Here is a 22,153-nt window from a genome sequence, read left to right on the forward strand (position 1 = left end):
TTGAGAATTCTAAACTGAAACCCACAGACCATTTATATTGTTTCACATTTTTAGGTGTGCCTTGCATACTTTTACGGGCACAGTCCAGGATTATTTGGGAACTCAAGGGTCAAGTACAATTCTCAAAGTGCTATTGAACACAATCATCATGTGGTTAGGCAAAAACCAGATATGGTGTATGAAAAGTCACATATTTCACTATGCAGCTCCTCTACTCCATCTCACTTTCACCATTGTTCATGCACCGCATCATCCTGTGATCTTAATAAAAGAAATTCAACATATCTCATATCGCTGGCATTTAAGCCCCAAAATGTTAATTTTATTACTACTGTTAGCATTTCACCTGATAAGACTGAGCACCTCTGTGGAAACAATATAATGCCAGAAGCAGAAAACCTATTTGGGTGGACACGTTGGGGCCTAAATATTCAGAGGTGGAGTCAATGAAATGTGGAGATGAGAAGTTAAAGCAGTAGCCTCCAGGTCCCATAAAACTGGAGATTGTATAAGAGCAAATAAGTGGAGGTGTTTCAGTGCGGAGACATATGCAGTAGATATCAGTAGTTTAGTGAAAAGATGAGGAGTGTTCCTGAGTTTTGTAATAAAAATAAAATAAGTACCAGAACTCCTCAAACTTGATTCTGGCAGATGAAAATCACTCTGATCCCACTGTTCTTTAATTTCAAGTATTAAGTGCCTTCATAATATGTACGTCTGATATGTTCATTTAAAGCTCTAGTTTAAGCTGACTAAATTGACTAAGAGGAGAATGTTTTTCACACATATCTCAGAGTGATGATAATGGCCATGAGCAGGACCCTCAATACATGGACAATCCACACCTGGTGTTGCTTTCTCCGATACTACAGTGCCATTGCCTTGCTGTCGAGCGCTTTGCAGTCCCAATGCAAAACAAACGGTAGCATGGAGACTATCAAACATTTTCCTGCAAGCGCTGGATTTGTATCCCATTGAAAATAATAACAATTCCAACGTCATTGCAATAATTCATAGAATCCAATCTTTCTTGTTAAAAAAAAAAAAAAAAACCTCTGCAGGGGAAAAAAGAAAACGCATTTTTCATGAACATTTACTATAGAATATTTCCATATAGGAATGCGTTCATCTCCAGCATCTTGTTCACAGGACTGAGCAACGGAATATCATGGTACCAAAAAATAGGAGCCTAATTACTATTAAATGTTAAGCAAGTATTGCTTCTTGTTGCGTTACCTCAAGAAATTCTTGCTATATACTCCTGCTTTGCACAATGCATGTTTAGCTTCACAGATCATCCTGCGGTTTTAATCAATAAAGTTTTAAAATACTTTTACTTAAAGGCTTTCTTTTGTGACCAGTATTTCTGTGGCATAAGTGCTTCCTGGGGCAACGTCAAGTATTATTCTAAGGCACATTACTTAAATGGCACATCAGGATACAGGATGATAAAATACTGATGACAGAAAAAGGTTAAAAAAAAGTATGCAAAAGGTATTTCCAGCCTGTAAAAAAAGCACATCATAATCGTCCATGTGTATCAAAGGCATTAAAAAACCACTATAAGAGTCACCAGTTAAGAGGCAATATCAGCTTAAGGCATGTTTCACATTTAGTTCAGTATTGTCTCTGGCAGGATTTAACCTCCATAGATCCAATTCTTTAAGGAAGATTATCCAAAAAAGTGGCAATTTCACAAGCTTCGTTATTATGTGGCAAAAATATATTCCATGAATTGCTGGCAAGTCCTTGGCTTCAATTTGGGAAACGAATATAATCATCTGTCCACATCAGGAGGTACTGAGTTGGGAATGTTTTGGGTTGTCGACTATGAAACAACAAGGTCACTGTACTGGATCACTGTCATTGAGGCAGGGTGCTGAAATGGTTTTTGGGTTATTTGTCAGGCAAATTCTGGTCAATGAATGCTCTAGTGACAAAAGGATTTACAAAGAAAGGCTGTAAATGTTTACCTAAACAAGGCATTTATAAGCAGGTTTTGCCTGAAGAAGGGGCCATTTTTGTCTTTGTAAACGCTACGAAAAAAAACTTCTTTTGTCACTTTAACGTGATTTCCAACATCAACATCAATAGAAACTGCTGTACCTTACATCAGTAAACTTTCTTTAGATGTAGGGCGTTTAGCCAATCAAATGTGGATCTCATTCCCGTGAGCAAAGCATAAACCCATAGGTGACTCTAATTCAATATTTCTCTAACGCCCATGTATGCATGATGGCATTTCACAGATTAAAAAGTGCGAGATTAAACCACAAGTATCAGATATTGAAGGCAAGTCCTTATTTCTTCAATGTTTTTTGAAGACTGATATTCCAATGTATCATATTTGGCCCTCTATTCAGTGAACAGTGTGCCTATAATGACATCCAATGCATGGAATGCTATGAAAATTTGTTCATCATGTTCAGAATGTCATCATACATGCGCTCAGGGGCATCAAGACCCCAGATAAAGTCCAGGTGCTCCCAATCTGGGATTTCCTTGTGGAATACCAAGTTAGTAACTTGAGTAAGTAACATGGCTACATCTTTCCGGTCTGCCAGCCAGTCATGGCCACCTGTCCAGATTGCAGTCGGCACCGTCATGTCCTTGACTTTGTAGACAGGAGGGGTGGTCTGAAACAATAGAACAGTTGGTCTGTTAGAGAAGCATGCACTCCCACCACAGTGTTTTCTTTCATTGTAATATTGTAGCTATACATTTAAAACACAAATATCCCTATTCATTATGAAAATTTTCAAAGTACGGGCCAAAATGTAGATCTCTCTTTAAATATTTTGCTAAGCTTTTAGGTATTCGCCAATAATTCCCCAAAATCTGCCTGGAAGCAGCGCCAGGCACAGGCTTCCAGGTCTTCTTCTGGGGGTGGCATACACCATTTCCTAAAGGACCCAATTCCCCCAGTGCAGAGGTCTACATATCAGAGAACTCTACACTGAAAGAAAAAGAAGAATCCTGTACAAATACACAGTTATTAATTTATTTTACTCAGTGAGGAAAGTATTTCTACACGGAGAAGGCCCCATCACCACCCTGCCGGCCCCCCTGTAAGTCCAACGCTGATCTGTTCCAAATTCCATCCCGGAAACTAAGTTAGTTACTCCAGACCCTGGCTGAGAGAAACTCTAACGGACTACATGGTGAAATGGGATTAGTTAGGAGTTTGGAAATGCCCACAAACATACGGTTGTTGGTGTTCCTAAACTTCCAAGGCTTATTATGCCTTGGAACGTCCATCCCCCTGACCCACCCACCCTGAGTGGGATTTTTCTTTTTCTGCTACAGATTTCTCTGCATTTCTGACAGAAAATCCTCAGTACTTCATGGATTTAATCCCTTTGTGAATTCCTGGCAGGTGTAGAAAATATACATTTGGTTGTAAAATTAGGTTTATGAACAAACTTAACTTAAAACTTTAGTCAAGATGTATCTCTGTGAATCGGTTCCCAAAAGCTTAAGCATGCATAAATACCACCTGACTCTGTAACACTCACTCATTACCAATTAAATGAAAATACTTTGCAACACAGCCAAATATTTAGATTTCCCCTCCTGTTCAAGAATACTACGTGGTAATAGCAGGAAATAAGTAGTCATCGTAAAGAACCAGTTTGAGTGTTTTAGCTTTTTATTGAGTAGGATGAAGTCATTGGTTTTAAACGACGACCACTTGGTATGGAGTCCATCAACTCAACTTACAATCCTTCTCCAAAGACAAGAAGAGCTATAGGGCCTGAATGAGTCACAGTTCCCTGTGAAACAGATGGATTTTGGATGGTGAAGGCCAGGACCGGCTTTCGAGCTGGTGGTGTCCGGTACAACAATCATTTTTGGCGCCTGCACATCCCATGACCGCCTCCTCGGATTCCCTCACTACCACCGGGCACAAGTACCCCTCATCTCTACAATCGTAAGCTATTGCTAAGCACAGCACCCCCCTCACTGAGGTCCGCTCCCCGTCCACAGGTCAGCACCCAGTGCAGCCGCACCAGTCGCAATGCCCTAAAGCATACTTACCAACGTTTTGTGACAAAACAGGTAGACAATTTCAAATTTCAAACAGACTAACTAGCATAATATTGCTGCCACTAGAAATTATGTCAATAGACTGTAGCCTTGTTAAGTCATTACTGAAAATGAAATCACATGTCACTAAGGAGGAACTACCTTGCCAGAAACCCCAGTGCCTGCAACAGGGCACAGTGTCTGTTAACAGATTCATTTCTGCCACCAGTTAGAGACACACAAGCCTTTCATGAACACACATGTTCAGTGCTTACACGCCTGACTACAATCATATCTAACCCATCCTGAAGGCTGAATATTTGCAGCCTGTTTTCAGTGTAGTGTCTCACACAATGAGGGTGTGGTATTCCCTATCCAAAAGCAGGGAGTTTCCCCTGGACTGGATTATTTACTTATGTACACGTTCAGGAGTAAGTTAAATGCATACAAAGACCCCACTAAAAGGAGATAGATGCTGCAGCAGCCCTTCTCTTCATGAGCCCCCTGATTCCTAGTGGCATATCCCACACTCCGAACACTCCACAGCACACATTGCTTCTCCACCAAAGCACCAATTTTCCAAAGACACAATGAACGCAGGCTCATGGTCCTTCACCCATTCTTCCTCCACGACTCTCGTCATCACACACTTTTCCCATTTCCCTCGCCTTCATCACTCTCCAGTATCGATTCACTCTCATTGTGCCTTTGCACTCCATTATCTTTCAGCAAGTCAAGCAGAGCAGTGAATTTTATGCAGCAATCTTTTGAGATCTGTCAAACCCTGACTTCCATTCGACAAGCACATGACACCATCAGCCAGCCCAGTTTCTTTAGCCAAAAGACTTTTGTACGATGGGATATGCAGTTTTGCCTTGATCATTTTAAGGAAGGTTTTAAATGTTGCTGCATCCAAAATGCTGTTAAACTAAAAAGCCCCAAGCTGTCACTTTCTAGTGACACAAGGCCACCTGACAGCCACCAGTGTATTAAACTGCACTTAGTAAGTAGGTAAAAAAGCACTTCGCACATATTCCAGTATGGGAGTCAAACATATTTCAGATCAACAGCTGCACACTGTTGTGTTTTCCAGTCATGGGACACACACATTTAGGAAGTGCTTCTTCAAATCATCAACATGCCTTTCTCCTGAATATTTCCTCTGCTCACCACCAAATGACAACAGAGTGTGTGCCATCTCTGGCAGCCTCTTGCCGATGTTGGAGGAGTCGAGGCTTCAAAACACAAAGACCCTCTCTAATTCTTGTAAACAATTGTTCCAAAACGTTTTTTTGCATATGTTTCGTGGGAGCAATAGGAGGCGTGGATGGGCCACTGCATGGTGAATGACCCTCTTTCACCTGCCCGGTCATCTGCTGGACACTTCAGGTTCTCCTTTCAGAGAAGCTTCTGAATATAAGAGCAGAATATAAGAGCAAGCAGATGGCGCTTTATTTTCTTCACTCTGAATTTTTGAGACCTGCTCTGACTTGAAATAGAAAGCTGTGGGATCACAGGTTTAAATCTGGAGGTGGGATGGGGCCAAAAAATTGGTAGCCTTCCGCTCAAATCTGAATGTTTGAAAAGTTTTGAAGGTCTCAGATATAACGTCATGCTTACATAGCTCAAAACAAACATTAAGCAAACAGACTCCGTGGGCCTCATTTGGAGGTCGGTCGGAAATCCTCCGACCTGTGGTCGGAGGATTTTCAACCAACATTCATGTTTTAAAGTCCGCCCGCCTAATTACAATGTAGGCGGTCGAAGTTTTCACCAGCCAGTTGGACCGACTGGCAGTCGGAGGTCGCACATAATCCCCTACGGATGGCGTTTCAGCCATCAGATTATGATGTCTGTTCCCACAGGCTTTTCTAGTTGGGCTGTCCGACATGAGAAGCCTATCGGTAACCGTCGACTTCCGGTCAGTAGGTTCTCCCACCTAGACTATGTCGATGAGAGGCAACCCCAACCGACATCATATTCATCGTAATTAGGGCCTAAATATGTTGCTGCACAGAAAAGATAGCATCTTACTAGCTTCAACCATTCAGCATAGCGCAAAGCATGACCAGGAGCAAAGCAATATATCCAGCCCCACTCTTCACTGCAGCGTCGCTTCTTGCACAGACAACCATACCCACTTCTTCTGGGGATTTTGGTGCCTATTCCACTTGTTGAAATAAAATGCACTACCGTTTTATTGGTAAATGAATCAGCAATTCTACAATTAATCCAACATCATATGTGTAAAAGGGGCACTTCATGATACACTGGTATGTTTCTCGTTTTAGAGCCTAAATAAAATGATATTTTTGCAGTAACAATGGATAAAGAGGCCTTGGCTGATGTTCTACAGGGTCGAGATCTCAGCAGCGGCCAGTGTATCATGGGACACTATATATAAACAATCAGGGGGTACTTCAGAAGTGCCTTCGGTTTAATGCGAGCACATTATGTCTCACTGGAATCCAATTCAGGAAAAGCTTTTTATTCCTAGGGTGGCCATAAACCAATAAAAGCTCAGTCGCTGTACAATCCTACTATGTATGATATAAAACCATAATAGAAAAGACATGCAATATGGATGCCAGAAGCTACTTCTTGACTTGCAAATTGGACAGAGGTTTTACACAAGTACTATGCAAGAATTATCAGGCATATTTTCAATTGTAAAAATTATATACGTTTGGCACAAACCTCAACTGTTGCGAAGCAACGGTTACACCGAAGATATGAGCAGAATCTACTGGTGAGAGTAAGCAGGAAACCCCAGGGCGAAAGGATACTCTTTAGTCAGGGGTGGGTCCTCTGCCTGAGTGGTGGAGCATCACTCCACTTAATTGCCCGAGAGGGGAAAACTAAAATGGTAATTAAAAGATTTGTAGAGCGCGACAGCTGCCCCAGCCAAGAGGCGTCCAGGCGCTAACACAACACAAAGAGGAATCAGAGCAACATACACAGTAGAAAAGAGAAAAGTTTTAATGGCTTTCCTGAATTCAAGAAGATTGCCGAGACCTCGAATATGGAGGGGCAGTGAGTTCTAGAGAACGGAAGGAACGGCCTCCGGCCCGGGTCCTCCTAACCAGAGGGACCACTAGCAAATGTTGGCCCATGGAACGAAGCTGACGGGAAGGGACATGAAAGGAGAGCAGATCAGTCCGAATGTTAGGGGAGGCGAGCTTCAAAATTTTAAAGGCTATGCAGAGAGCCTTGAACTCAATCCGTTGAGCCACGGGCAGCCAATGAAGGTGACGGATTGTATTAGTCACAGAGCAGACTCTGCGCAGGCCCAAAAGAGCTCTTACTTCGGCGTTCTGTACTCTCTGCAGCCTGTGTACTTCTACTTTGTTAGCCCCCAGATACAGAGAGTTCGCGTAATCAAGCCTAGATGTAATCAGGGTCTGAATGATAGTCTGTCTGGTCGGGGCGTCAAAGAAACCCAAAATAGGGTTAAGACCGCGCAACAACCCGAAACAGGTGCCCGCCACCTTCTTCGTTTGGGTCTGAAAACTGAGAGAGGTGTCCATCCAAACCCCCAAGTTCTTTACAACCTGTTTAGGAGGAGGGGGGGTGCCTAGATTAATGGGCCACTAATGCTCATTCCATAACCCATGATCCCTACCCACCAGCAACACCTCCGACTTGCTGGCGTTCAGCTGGAGGCAGTTAGCTGTCATCCACCGGCAACTGCAGCAAGATCGCCTTGAAACTTAGAAGAGTCGTGCTTAGAGTTGCTCTAGAGGGCTACCACCAGCAGAGTGTCGTCGGCGTAGGAGACCACAGTCAGTCCTCTGCTCTTGGCAATTGCAGCCAAAGGTTGTACATACAAGTTAAAGAGCAGAGGGCTCAGAGAAGAACCCAGTGGCACCCAGTGCTTGATGGGAAAGGCGGACGAGGAGAAAGGGGGAGCGGTCACCTGATAGGTCCTATCAGAGAAATATTACGCTAACCACTCCAAAGCAAGGCCACCAATGCTAGTCTCTTCCAAACGGCATAACAGAATTGCATGGAACACAGTATTGAATGCGCTACTGTGATCCAAGAGGATCAGTGCTCAGGTCTGTCCTGCGTCCAATGCTGTCCAGAGATGCTCTGTCACAGCCAAAAGTGCCGACTCAATACTATGGCCGGGGCGAAAGCCATTTTGCGAGGGATCTAAAGTATTGTTGACGGTCAAGTGGTCTGAGAGAATGGAGTTAATATATGCCTCCGTGATCTTGACAGGCCATGGAAGCAATGAAATTGGCCTAAAATTCTCTTTTTTTTTTAATCCAATTAGGGTTTTTTAAGCAATGGTATCACCCTAGCTTATTTCCATGCTGTGGGCACAACAGCTAAGCTGAGCGATCTGTTGATCACTTGACCTAGCAGAGGAGAAATGGTTGGTAAAATTTTCCTGAAATGATCAGGTTTCAGTGGGTCGGCCTGTGAGCCTGACTTAATTTTAGAGCAGAGGGCAAGTAAATGGTCTTGCTGAATCTGAGGAAAAACCTCTAAGGTGGCAATCGTACCATTATTGGATATCTCAGGGCAACCGGAATGGGCCGTGAGAAAACATTTATAGATGTCTTCAACCTTTTTTTAAAAAGAACGAGGCGAGCTCCTCGCATTGCCTGTTCGAGGTTATCAGTGGGACAGCGGCCCCCTTCTGATTTTTAAGACCAGAAACAATAGAGAAGATACTCTTTGCGGGATCGGTGCTGTTACTAATTTCTTTAGCGTAGAATGCAGCTCGCTCAGTATGTATAGCCTTATGATAGATCTTTACTCCATCCCGATAGCGCTCTTTAGATAATGAGTCAAAATCCCTCCTCCAAAACCTTTCACGCTTTTTGCAGGTTTTCTGCAGCACAGCTAATTTTTCATTATACCACAGGTTAGATTTTGAAGTGCGGTTCCGGGACCATTTAGCTGGGATCAGCTTATCCAGCGGCTGATTGATCCAATCAGAAAAGGCTACATTAGCCTTGTCAGGATCCATCGGTAGCACCGGAAAAGAAGCAGAAAGATGGATTTGGAATTGATCCCAGTTTAATTTATGTCATGGTCGTTAAAGACAGAGAGGGGTGTCTAGTTTGCGCACAGGTACAATGCCCTGAATAGCCAAGGGGACTAAAAAGTGGTCAGACCAAACCATACTGACCGGCGGTTGAACTGTGAGGGACGAAATATTAGTAAAAACAGGGTCCAACAGATGCCCAGTCGAATGTGTAGGGCCAGAGACCCGCTGATCAAGCTGACAGGCAGCTAAATCCGCCACTAGGTTGGCCACATCCACATCCATTTTTATTTAATCAATTCGTCCTGAGGCGGGGCCTACTGAGTGGCATTAGTGGTGAGCTGACTGTGCACTAGTTTATAGCGCGGATGTTCCTTGGGCCGCCGTCTTACAACGGCCAAACTGACATGAGCATTCTACACCTCTCAACCCAGCTGTCTTAGACAGTCAGGTTGAGAGCCTACACAAACCTCCAGTGTCCTTGGAAGCAGCGAGAGAGGCTGCTATCTCCAATCCTGGCACTGCTCACATGCAGCGACAGGATTCATTAAGCCCAGCTGGACGTGACATCAGGAGAAGACGACGACCAGAGCGAGGAGGACGTGTCTCCTGTAAGCATGGTAAGTACCTTTCTATTTATTTCTTTTATGTATTTAATTTATTATTATTTTTTTTTAATGTATTAACCAATTTTCCCACCCATCCAATCGCCATAGTTTGCAGCCATCATTGGCTTTAGCATCCATAATAAGGAAGGAACAGAGGAAAGACGACAGGTTAAGAGGTACAAGAATAAATACATGAAAGTAAGAAAGTGTCTATGGCAGAAGAGATATAAAACACACTGAAGAAAAGCTGTGTTGGTGAAGGGATGGAAACTTCTGAGCATCTTCAAGGTGAAGAAAGAAAACTTTGGGGGTGCTTCATTCTCACACATGAAACTGTATTTTAATAATAGGAATTGATTTTAAACGATGATACCTTCATGACTTGCTTTGTCAAATCGGATAAAGTTATTTTGACTGGACAACTTTGAATACCGGCAAATCGACACACGAGCAGCCAAATATACAGAATCCGAAAAAGGGATATGATCGAATTAAGGAAGGATGTAAGCAACTGATGTTATAAGAAACAAATAATGATAGCATTGGATAAGAGCTCTAAAAGGACCAGTCAAAAGTCAGCTTGAAAGAGGAGAATTTGATGTATGAAAATTTTGAAAGGCGACAAGTGCACTTACTGTTGAAAAGGTAATAGCGTAATGACTGTAAAACAGAAGCAACATGCTAGACGGCAGGTGTAAGAGACAAACAGTCAGGACTATGGGGAGACAAAGATGAGTTTCAACAGGTAAGGCACACGGGAGGTTTCACAGAAAACTCCAGTTATAAAAAATATATATATATTATAACCTGGCGGCCACCAGTAGATAGTTTCCATAGGAAATCCGGACATTCTATTTGGAATAACTTTGGCGCAGGTTGACGAATCTTCGCAAAATTTTCAAAACTAATGGCCAGCTCCGGTCCGCTCCTATCCTGCAAGTCTCGGGGTGATTCGCCAAGCGAGGCCAAGAAAAAAGGGGGGTCCCAAAACGTGTTTTCCCCATGCAATTTTCCATAGGAACCGTTCATTGCGGCTACAGCCCGAACTGCTGAACAGAATTACACCTTGGTTCAGACACGTGCCTTTTGCTTAAATGGTGTAAATAAGTTCAGTAGTTCCTGAAAAAATGACATTTAAAAGTACATATATATCTATGGCTGCGCAGGATCCGCGCACCCTAAGCGCACCCTGCCGTGCACAAGCTGAATTCTAATTGGCTGTCAACACTCTATATCCGGAAGTGTTGGCAGCCATCTTGTGCCTCGGTGGTACCGAGGCATAAGAGACCTAATTAAAAAACGTGCAAAACGCGAAAAGGGGGCAGGGTAGAAACACAGCAAAAATCAGCAAAATCTGCACTGAGTGCGCGGATCCTGCTGATCAAAAAAAAAAAAATGAAGTGCGGGCTCCCGCGCTTCAATGCTAATTAGCCCCCAGGGGGGACAAATCCTGGAGGTATGGTAAAAATAAAGTGTGGGGGGGCACAATTCCCCCCCCCACACTGACCCGGGGACCGCCAACCCCGGGGCCTAAGACTTTAATGTTGGGGGCCTCTAAGGCCCCCCGATACACAGGGACCGCCACCCCCGGGGCTCAACTTTTGATTGGGAGGCCATACTGCCCCCCTGCAGCCCCGGGGACCATCACCCCCGGGGCTTTATTTTTTAAATATACGTACCCTGTGTGGGGGGGCTTGAGCCCCCCGCACTCTCTGGGGACCGCCACCTCCCCGGGGCACTAAATATTTAAATTGGGGGGTCTGTGACTGACCCCCAGCCCCGGGGACCACCACCACCTGGGGCTTTGCAGATGGTGGGAGGGGGGCGCAAGGCCTCCCTCCTGGAGCCTTGTGATGGGCCTGGGGACTGCCACTCCCCTGGGTCGGCTCCTGCAGTGTCCCGGGGTGCCCACCCCCGGGACACTGTAGTTTGCTATGGCAGGGTGGGAGCCTCGGGGCTCCCACCCTGCCATAGCAAACTGCTTTGCTATTTGGAAGAGAGAGCAGGTTTCCCTGCTCTCTCTTCCAAATAGTAAAGCAGATTGTTTTTCCACAGGGGTAGATGCATCTTAGCAGCTCCCCGTATGGAAAAGCAATGCCAGCTGGACCGCGGGGGGGATTGGGGACCCGGGGGATGCGGTGCCTGGGGCTACAAGTGGCCCGGGAGGGGGGGCCACGCGCCCCCCTCCCCAAAATGTAAATTTAAAATTAATAAATAAAGGCCGGCCCGGGGATGGGGTCCCCGGGCCATAAATGGCCTAAGGAGGGGGGCAAGGCAGCCCCCCTCCTAGATGTAAAAAAAAAAAAAAGGGCCATGCCGGGGGGGATGGGGTCCCCGGGGCAATTATGGCCTCTGGAGGGGGCCGCGCGGCCCCATTTCCAAATTTTTTATTTAAAAAAAAAAATAGGGGCAGGCCCTGGGGATGGGGTCCCCAGAGCCAAAATATTAGTAAAAAAAGGGGGGACACACAGCCCCCCTTCTTAAACCAAACAAAAAAAAGAAAAAGACCGGCATCGCGCCGGAGACCATGCCCCCTTCTTGTAGCACTCTGCAAGCGCGCCCCCTGGCGTGTTTGCAGAGGGGGAACGAATTCCCCTTGAATACTGGGGGTTCCTGGGGGCCAACTAGCCCAACAGAATCTTCCAGTATGCACCAGGGGGCTGCGTTGCAGAGAAGTGTTCTAAGGCCACGCCTTTTTTACACCTCTCTGCAACACAGCTCTGTGGCGCTTACTGGAGGTAGCTGGTGGGCTAGTTGCACCCCAGGGACCCTCAGTATTCAAGGGGAGTTAAACCCCCAACTTAAAACGCACCACGGGGCGTGTTTGCACAGTGGTGAAGGGAGGGGTTGGGCCTGAGTTCACATGTGTGCCAACACACCCTGTGGCGCGGTTTAAGTTGGGGAATTAATTCCTTGTCAATCCCGAGGGTCCCTGGGGGCCAACTAGCCCACCAGGTACCTCCAGTAAACGCCACGGAGCTGCGTTGCAGAGTGTTGTAAAAAGGGGTGTGGCCTCTGAACACCTCTCTGCAACACAGCCTCCTGGCGCATACTGGAGGTACCTGGTGGGCTAGTTGGCCCCCAGGGACCCACAGGATTGAGGAGGAATTAATTCTCTAACTTAAAACGCGCCACAGGGCATGTTTGCAGACATGTCACCTCAGGCCACGCCCCCTTCCTTCACCACTGTGAAGAAGCGCCCCGTGGTGCGTTTTAAGTTGGGCAATTAAATCTCTTTCAATACTGAGGATCCCTGAGGGCCATATAGCCTAACAGGTATCTCCAGTATGCGCCAGGGAGCTGCGTTGCAGACAGGTGTTCAGAGGCCACACCCCTTTTAACACCTCTCTGCAACGCAGCTCTGTGGCGCTTATTGGAGGTACCTAGTGGGTTAGTTTGACCTTAGGGACCCTTAGGATTGAAGGGGACTTAATCGCTCAACTGTGATGAAAGGAGGGGACGGGGCCTGAGGTGATGTGAGCAAACATGCCCTGTGGCACGTTTTAAGTTGGGGAATTAATTCAACTTCATTCATGAGGGACCATGGGGGCCAACTAGCCCACCAGGTGCTTCCAGGAAGCGCCACTGCGCTGCGTTGCAGAGAGGTGGTGCAGGCCGTGCCACTTTTTACATCTCACTGCTACGCAGCTCTGTGGCGCTTACTGGATGTACCTATTGGGCTAGTTGCACTCTGGGGACCCTCAGGATTGAAGGGGAATTATTTCCCCAACTTAAAACACGCTAGAGGGCTTATTTGCACAGTGGTGAAGGGAGGAGATGGTTTAGGAAAGTTACTCTATACATACTGGACCGAAGTGAAATCAGAGGAACTACGAATTCCAATTTACTCACCGGTTATCAGGAGAGACCTCAGTGCTGCATCTTTGAGCCCAGTATTGATCCTGAAAAGTAATTTTAACCATACTTACCAGTAACTTGAATTTCCTTCCATAGGCTAAAATTGACTGGTTTCAGATGGAAATTCTTCTAAGTGTGGAGTTTTGGAACTTTAAAATATTCACCTAAACAACGAATGCCAATTTACTCACCTGTTATTAGGAGAGAATCCCAGTGCGGCATCTTTTAGCCCAGCACTGACCCTGAAAAGTAATTCTAACCGTATTTGCCAGTAACTTGTATTTCCTTCCATAGGAATCCATTGTCTGGTTTTCACCAGAAAAGTTTCTAAGGGCCCCATTAGGATGGCGGGCAGATCGCCCCCGCCGGGCCGGCGGTAGTCACCGCCGGCCTGGCGGGGGTAATCCGCCCGCCATCCCTGCAGAAAAGACCCCCGCCATATTACAATGGCTGGGGGGTCTGTGGCGTACGAAAAGAACGTCCGCCGCTTTTCCACCTGGTCGACAAGTTAACCGGGTGGAAAAGGGTCCATATGGTGGCGTGTCTGAAAGACACCGCCAGCCATATTAGAATGTTGCCGTGAACATGCCTTTCCATGGCGGCAAGTCATGCGGAGACTGCTTGGGGGGCCCATTGCAGCCCCCCAGGGACTCCGGGGGTGCACATGTGGGGCACCCCCATGCCTTTCAATACACATCGTGCCTCTGTGGCATTGCGAGTGAATTTTCTCCCATAGGATAACATTGGTGATTCTATGTGAAAACATTTCTAAGTGTTAATTTTTAAAATACAATAATATTCCTTAAAACTCACTAGTGTAACCAAAACGCTTTTACTCAACTGTTTACAGGAGATGTCCCAGGACTGAATCTAGGATCCAGTCCTGTGGCTAGGAAAGTAATCCATAAAGTAACTAATTGCATTTAACTATAAATTCACATTGAGCTCAATGTTGCATTGTGTTTGAAATTGCCCATTGCAACAACTGTAACTACTGTACTTAAGTCTATTGCCTATTTGCAAAGTATTTAAACTAAAGTAATTCACGGTGGGAAAGTATATTTTGTAATGTAATGTATAACGTAATTATAATGTAATTTAAAAAGTAAAATATCTAAAAAGAAAGTCTAAAAAATTTAGTAAATAAGTACCAGAAAATTAAATATAACAATTAATACATTTAAAAATTGTCATTTCCAAAACCTTTGAAATTCACTGAAAACACCATGGGTTTCAGATATGTTATAGTTAATTCCTAAGTATAACACCCCTGAAACCTATGGTTCAGTGAATTTGTAAGGTTTTATAAATGTTAATTCCTAACTATAACATGTTGGAAACCTATGGCTTTTTCAGTGAATTTCAAAGGTTTTTTAAATGCTAATTCCTAACTATAACATATCTAAAACCTATGTTTTTTTCAGTGAATATACACACACACACACACACACACACACACACACAAAGAAATCCGCAGCTGTAAGGCATATTATTGGAATTAGGGAAGAAGAAGAAAATCTTTGAGTAAGCGTCAAGGATGTATTTTGATACTGGGACATTTTATATAAATATGCACGTTATATAAGGGTGTCCATTACAAAATAATGGTGTCCTGCTGCACTGGAGTAATCCGTTTTTTTTTAAAACCGCGATTATAGGTGCTTGCTGCCAAACGCGTCATAACCAGAACAATTCTAAAGCTCACAGGCAACCCACTTTTCTGCAGCCTTCAAATTACAAAGGTTCAAGGAGCTCCAGAGCTGCTAATTAAACGAACTCAAAGCTGATGAAAAAGTAGTGTCTCTGACACTTTCGTCTTTTTATCAATCTGATGTCTAAGATTGTCACGCAAATGTTGTCATGAGCGGTAATCGAAACGTGTTTTGAACAGTGTGAAAAATATAACCTCATACATGGTTTCATTTTCTTAGTAGTTTAATCCAAAACAGTTTACCTGATTATAACGAGCCATGTTTTTAGCCTTGCTCCCATAGTCCAATGCCTGCAGCACACCCGTTCGCACAGCCTACAATAATACAAAGTACAAAATATGCATCATTTTAAATACGCAAAACAATGAAGTTTATTTTTGCAGAAAAACAGTAAAAAACAAACAAGTATCTATTGAAGAGAGTTCTTGGCGGAAACCTGCATGACCTATTTAAAATTCTATAGCATTAATCTATTGGAAATAAGTCAGACATGCACATCCAGGCCGCCCCATACTGCTTAGCTGACCTATGAGCAGGCTCTGGTATGACAGAGAATCCTACAACTAAATGTAACAATCATATATTGACTTGCTATAGCCCAGACCTAGGAACCATTTTTTTCACACAAAAATTCTATCTAAGAAAGTAAATAAAACAAAGGCTAAAAATATGACAGTTTTACTGCAAATCTGTTTTCTAATCAACTGCACCAGTACGAAATGGATTCTAGAGCCTCAAATCTAATGATGTTGACAGCCTTAAGCTATACTGAGTTGATACAAGTATTATAAATGTGTGTGTATTTATAATATCCGAGAAGTTGTACATTTTCAGCATGTACGCTCGCCTCCAGCCTGCTCCAAAAATATAGCTTGCCCAACTTTGGAGGAAGCAATCGCATTAAATACTCAAGTGATCTTTTTATGATCATCCATTACTTGGTCCCTCTGTTCAAAATATAGTAGCCCTCATTGGAGACCAGAGACACAGAATAGTTTTATTCATGCCCGTTGACAAGATAATGTTACATGCACACAAGAAGACATTCTGGCCATATCTAGGTGGCTATCTAACAACTGTCTTCAATTAAACTCCTCCACAACAGAGGTACTCCTGATTGGCAATGGCACGCAGACATGGGACGAGCACTGGTGGCCTCCTGCGCTGGGATCAGCTCCTATACCTAAGGAGTGATGCTTGACAACTCGCTCAATTTGGAATCCCATGCCAAAAAAGTGGCGGGCACCTGCTACGGGCGTCTGCGCTCTCTCAAACCCATTCTGGTTTTTTTTTTAGCCCCCTACCCGCCAGCTCATAGTCCAGGCGTCAGTCCTTTCTCATCTGGACTATTGCAACTCCCTCATGTTAGGCTCTAACACGACTACAATAAACAGGATGCAAAGAGCACAAAATGCCGCTGCCCGTGTTCTGTTTGCTTTACTCAAAACCTGTCACACATCCCCCTTTCTCCGGCGACTACATTGGTTACCTATAAAGCAACGCATCCAATTCAAGACCCTCTGCCTCACCCACAAAATCTTGTATAGCGCTGGCCCCCAAACTCTTCAAAGACTATGCTCCTTTTATATCCCTACGCGCGCACTCCGCTCAGCGGATCTTTCTTTAGCATGTACAATCAAGATTCGGAGGAGCAGAGCCGGCGGCCGCTCCTTCAGGTACCTGGCCCCTAAGCTTTGGAACTCCATCCCCCTAAAAGCTCGAGCCACTTCAAACCATCTGCTGTTCCTTAAACTCATAAAAACTTGGTTGTTTGCGTCCATCTAGCACATCCTCTGTCGCACTAGTTTCAGGCATGTCTGCAAGCGCTGGGACGCCCCGTTGCTGGGGTAGCCATGCGCTATACAAGATTCCATAACATAACATAACATAACATACCAAAATGTGAATTAGAATAACTCCTCCATGGAAGCATTAGGAAGAGCCTTGCTAAAACAACATGGCAAAGAGAAGACGTAGCTGTGCCAAGATCAAAGTGTTCTCACCTTTAAATAATGCATCATATGTACATTTGAGTTTTAAATACTTTCTGGCCAAAAAGGATTAGTCCACATAATCCAATGAAATAAAGGGGGTCCGGAGAGTTTGGTGGTCCATGGTGAACTCATCTTGAGGATGAACCATGATTCTAAGGAAGTACTATTTTAAGCAGCTTGTGTGCAACAATCATTGGGACTTGCAAAAGCATGAAATTGGTGCACTTTGTGCGCTACCTGACCCTGGGTGCATTACCCATAGTGAAGTACCCATCGCCAATCTAGAAGTTGTTGTGATACCAGCAGTCACTGGTAGAGCCGCCAATATTGAGGCAGTGAAGCTTCGACCATAAGCTTGAGATGGGATTGGCACGGCACACAGTGGATGTCATTGGAGGAGGATGGAATGTTCCACAGATGAGGGAAAATCCTAACCCATTACCAGCATCCTTCATGTATGGAAAACACCCACATGAAACTGGTCCTGCTTTCTGTTCAGAAGTTGTTTCCCAACAAAAATGCACTACCTCCAAATCACGTAATTCAGAATCGTACACACCCTAAATCAGTCCCGCCTGCTGTCTGAAAGATGCCTCAGCTGACACGCCTATCTCTACTGACCCATCAGTTCTGAATAGAACCAAGTCTTCTATCAACACTCTCACCTCTAGCGAACTAATTGGTCTCGAAGAGCATCTACTGAAATCCGAGCCCAAGCAAGAGAAGGGAAAAGGGAAGGGACCCAATAAGGACCATGAGAGAAGAGGCTATGCAGGTCCAGGGGTAGAACGTACGCCTTTATACCCATCTACTTTGGTTTTGCCACAGGGTGGGGTGGACTTGTGAAAAGAAGCCCACAACTAAGAGCCAGAAGAGCAGTGGGACAACAACTTCTTTCCCAGAAGTCAACAGGGAAAATAGACACTATTTTTCCATAATTCTGTACTTTTCATTCAATAAAGTGAACACTCTGTAGCTCTAACAATCCCTTTTAGTGTTATTTTGCCCATCAGCTTTGAAAATCTGTTGGTATGAACATCTATAAACAGTTCCAATGTAATTTGTATTGAAATAAAATATAGTGTATGAGCAGTCATGGGTTCTCTCTCCTTGGAGGCTTCAGACACATGTGGTGCATATTTATACATTTTGTTAAAAGCTGTCAAATCCCCCTCTGGGGATGGCAAAGCTGAAAAAGGAATATTTAAGAATCCCATATAGAAGCAAAATCAGACAGCAGCAGAATTCAGTTTTGGTCAGGTCAATCCAGGTCCAGGGAATCACGCTGTCAAATTAAAAACATCCATGTTGGCAGATTCTTGAGGTGGCTCCATGAGCCAGCCTGTACCTAACAGCAACCTGAGGCAAGCCCAAACCGAGCATCACTTCCTTAGATCAGGAATTCACCCTGTTCCCTAAGCAACACGCTATCACATTTTGTACCATTGATACTGCAGGCTTACTACCACTTATTAGCATAAACCAATGCAGACCCAGTAAAGTTTGCATTGCAGATTTTCCTCAGATATTTGAACTCCTACATTGAATGCTTGAGATAAAATACTTCACCACATACTTCGTGGAAGACAAAGTGTGGCGATTCACTCCTAACTGAGCACCAGAAATGGGGGGAAACTGAACACAATAGAAGAAATGACCAGACTTCATACATGAGAATCACAGCTTGCCAAAAGTGGTACAATAGAATTTAATCTGTAACTAATGAGGTAGCAAAGGTCTCCAAAACATTTAAAATATATAAAAAGGAATTACCTGGCCCCAATGAACCATATTTTGTACTGATGTTCCAGCTGGACAATGTGATGAATATACATTCACTCGACTCTAGAGAGAAAATAAATGTTAAGAAAAACATTATTTTTGTTTCCCACTATAGATGTGTGCATTCAAACAGATTTTAGGCAAAAAGTAGTGTTTGACAAAAGCATTTGATTTGATACGTAACTGCTCATTTTCAATAACTGAATACACAAATAGTAACATCTGAATTTAGGGAATTTCTACTAAACTGGTTTTAAGCCACCAGTTATACCCGTCACATGCAAATGAGGCATTAATGCTCAATATTGAAGGAGCTCTAAGGAGAGATCAGCTGTATTTCCTTTTAATAATGAGCGGTGGATTCTAAAGGTAACCTATGTCTTGGGCTGGATTTGCATACATATGAATATGGCAAACATTCAGTAGTCTTCACGGGACCGAGCATCATGCACCAATAAAGTTAAAAATAAAAAAAATTATACACCCGCTTCTAGCTTCATAGTAATTCATATTATATCCACCATATACTAAGAAGGACCGAAAGCCCGATATTAATTCGCAGGAGTGTACATTGGGGCAAACTTTATCACCCACCCCTGCTGCAACTTCAACATGAAAGGTTCTGTTACACCTCCATCTCCTACAGTTTTTGATGCACCAGACACAGTTCCTCAATTAGATGCAAACACGTCTACTTTGCAGTTATTCATAGAGTAAAATAAGGGTGCGTCACAACTGGTGCACGGATCGTTGGTTGGAGAATCACTGAGGCAAACTTCCCCAGCTCTCTCACCTGTTAAATTGAGTCAGACTGCGTCACTTCCTTATGAATGGTGTGTTAGGATTTAGTGACCACCAGTCCTTAGCTATGGATTATTACTTTTGAGCAGAAGATTGTTTTTTCAAACAGGCATATTGCATTGGCTAATTTGAGGCACTTTAGCCATGGTTTAAAATTGTGTAAAAGTATTCGGAGACAATCCTCATTCTTCTTTTCAATATCACCCTGCACATGAGCACATCTGAATACTTTTCTAGGCGCTCTTTGGAGCGACTGTTATATAAACATTTTAACATATGTATGCGTTACCAAAAATATTCTAAGGAATATAAATTGAATTAATTCTGAAAATACCACGTGTTTTCTTCCTTTTTTCTCTCTGTGGTCAGGATTTCAATACGTGAATTAACACAGTATTTTGCCTTGTAAGCAATTGCCAGGAGGACCACGCTGTTGCATGTACTCTATGTTGTGTAGTGGCGTGGTACCTTTATGTTCAGCCTGACCAACATGTTCTCGACTAATGACGTGCAGATTCTCTCTGAATGTTTTAGTTTTCAACTGCTTCGCAGAGGCCGGAGCTGCGCTTTGACTCCACATGCATTAAACGGTGATTCTGTACTTTGAGGGTGCCACGCACAAGCAGTTTGCTTGAACCACAGGAATCTCTCTGAGTGCACTGTCAAACTTCGGGTTACTTATCCCCTATCTCGTTGCCATTTGTAGCGTCTCCCCATCCCGGCCCGGGTACCAGCCAATGACCATGCCACACATGGGGCTCAATAACACACATCATTATAAGTATAACGTATTACTGCGAACTCAACATTCTAAAGCAGGCTTTACAGCAATACACTTTAATCATTATGTCATAACTCTATGGAATTCATTAGTAGCCAAAAGGGTTCCATCATTGTTAATTTGCAAGACTCTACATCTCGCAAGACACTACAGAAGGGGTAATGAGTCAGATGAAAAGCTTCAAGGAGAAAAAGGCGACAGATTTGGAGCGTGCAAGCCTACGATTACTTCAGGAAGACTGCAGGTCCTCCTCCCCCTTCTTGTGCAGTCAAAGCTTTATAAGATGTTTACAGAACTGCAGATTTGGTCATGTCTCAAGATGATTCAGGGGTGAAGAGTGAGACATGATGCTGGCAGCAAGGTACAATGTGGAATGGGCTTTCATGTGCTTGACGTGTATTTAGAGCTTCTTAGTTTGTGCTGCTAAGCAAGTTAGTGGCATTTGGCTCTGTGTACAAGGACAGCTTGTTGGCCATGTCTGTTCATGTAGTGCATAATGAAGGTAATCTGAGATATGAGAGACGTAGGTGTTATCCCTTTATCTTCACAGCCTAACAATTTCAAACCAGAGATGCTAAAAACCAGACAAAATTAAAAAGAAAAGTCTTTTTCTACATGTACATACCATATTCAGATTCTTTTCATTAAACCCACAAAGGATAAAAAAGATATTGCCACAAAGCTCTTCTATAATTTCATGGGTGCAAAAGTGGGTAGCGAACCATTTCACTATATAAGACTGTGGAAGAAATTCTTTCTTGCCAAATAGTTCCTGTAGAAAAACAAAAAACAATTCTTAGACATTGGATTACTTTCACTCTCACTTCTACATACATATCAAAGGTTTTCATTGTAGCAGTTAGCCCTGGAAAAAAAGCAAATATTTTAAAACGTAGCTATTGAGGACCTTAAACACAAGTGTTTTTGCTGTCTCTCAGTTTAATGAATGTGCACAAAAGTGATACTAAAGGACAAATTGAGAGATTCTCATTCAAAGGCTCTTTGACTAATTATTCCCACATTCCCCTTTATTGGTGTATTTTGTTTCACATTAAGTTAATTTGTCAGAGAGGGAAATGGTGATTTTTCCACGTGGAGAAATGTTACCTTAAGAGAAATTAAGGCGAACAAAATAGATCACGGTGCATTTGCAAAGTAAATCGGCTGATATTAGACTGGAAACCTAGATTTGTTTACACTTATATGCATAGTGTTGTAGTGCTCAAGTAACCAAAAACTGACCTGTGTGGATTACTACCGTTTTGCCCAATTCTTTGAGTGTCAACAACATGTTAAAAGAGCGCTCTCTAAACTTTTATTGACAGCAAGTTAAGCATCACAACTCCCCCTTTTTAAGTGCCCGAACTATTAAGTACTCAGAACGGAATATTTTCAAACAACTCTCAACTACCTCAAGTTGGCTTGTTAAATAGGTATGTGACAATTTTGTATGTTTTTGTACACATAGTAGCGCATTGAGTACATAAAAATATTACATTGATTAGATGGTGAAACTCAATTAAGCTCAACTGGTCAGGGTCAGATAATGCTCTTATTAGCTGAACATTATTCAGTTCTCATACATGTACTTT

At 43.5% G+C, this 22,153-nt stretch overlaps 1 protein-coding gene across 1 annotated transcript in view; it reads right to left on the reverse strand.

The window, feature by feature from the left end:
- Positions 1–300: 300 nt before the first annotated feature.
- The window catches only part of LOC144754725 (lysosomal acid lipase/cholesteryl ester hydrolase-like), a 101,176-nt gene continuing 79,323 nt past the window's right edge, over positions 301–22,153 (reverse strand). Inside the window, exons 7-10 of the mRNA XM_078642882.1 lie at positions 21,187–21,333; positions 18,971–19,042; positions 15,446–15,517; positions 301–2,636 (exon numbers count right to left, since the gene is read on the reverse strand). Of these exons, the coding sequence (XP_078499008.1) occupies positions 2,403–2,636; positions 15,446–15,517; positions 18,971–19,042; positions 21,187–21,333 (525 nt within the window). The 3' untranslated portion in view covers positions 301–2,402. The remainder of the gene's footprint in view (positions 2,637–15,445; positions 15,518–18,970; positions 19,043–21,186; positions 21,334–22,153) is intronic.

The sequence above is a fragment of the Lissotriton helveticus genome, chromosome 5_1 (genome assembly GCF_964261635.1).
Source record: "Lissotriton helveticus chromosome 5_1, aLisHel1.1, whole genome shotgun sequence".
In the NCBI taxonomy this organism is placed as follows: domain Eukaryota; kingdom Metazoa; phylum Chordata; class Amphibia; order Caudata; family Salamandridae; genus Lissotriton; species Lissotriton helveticus.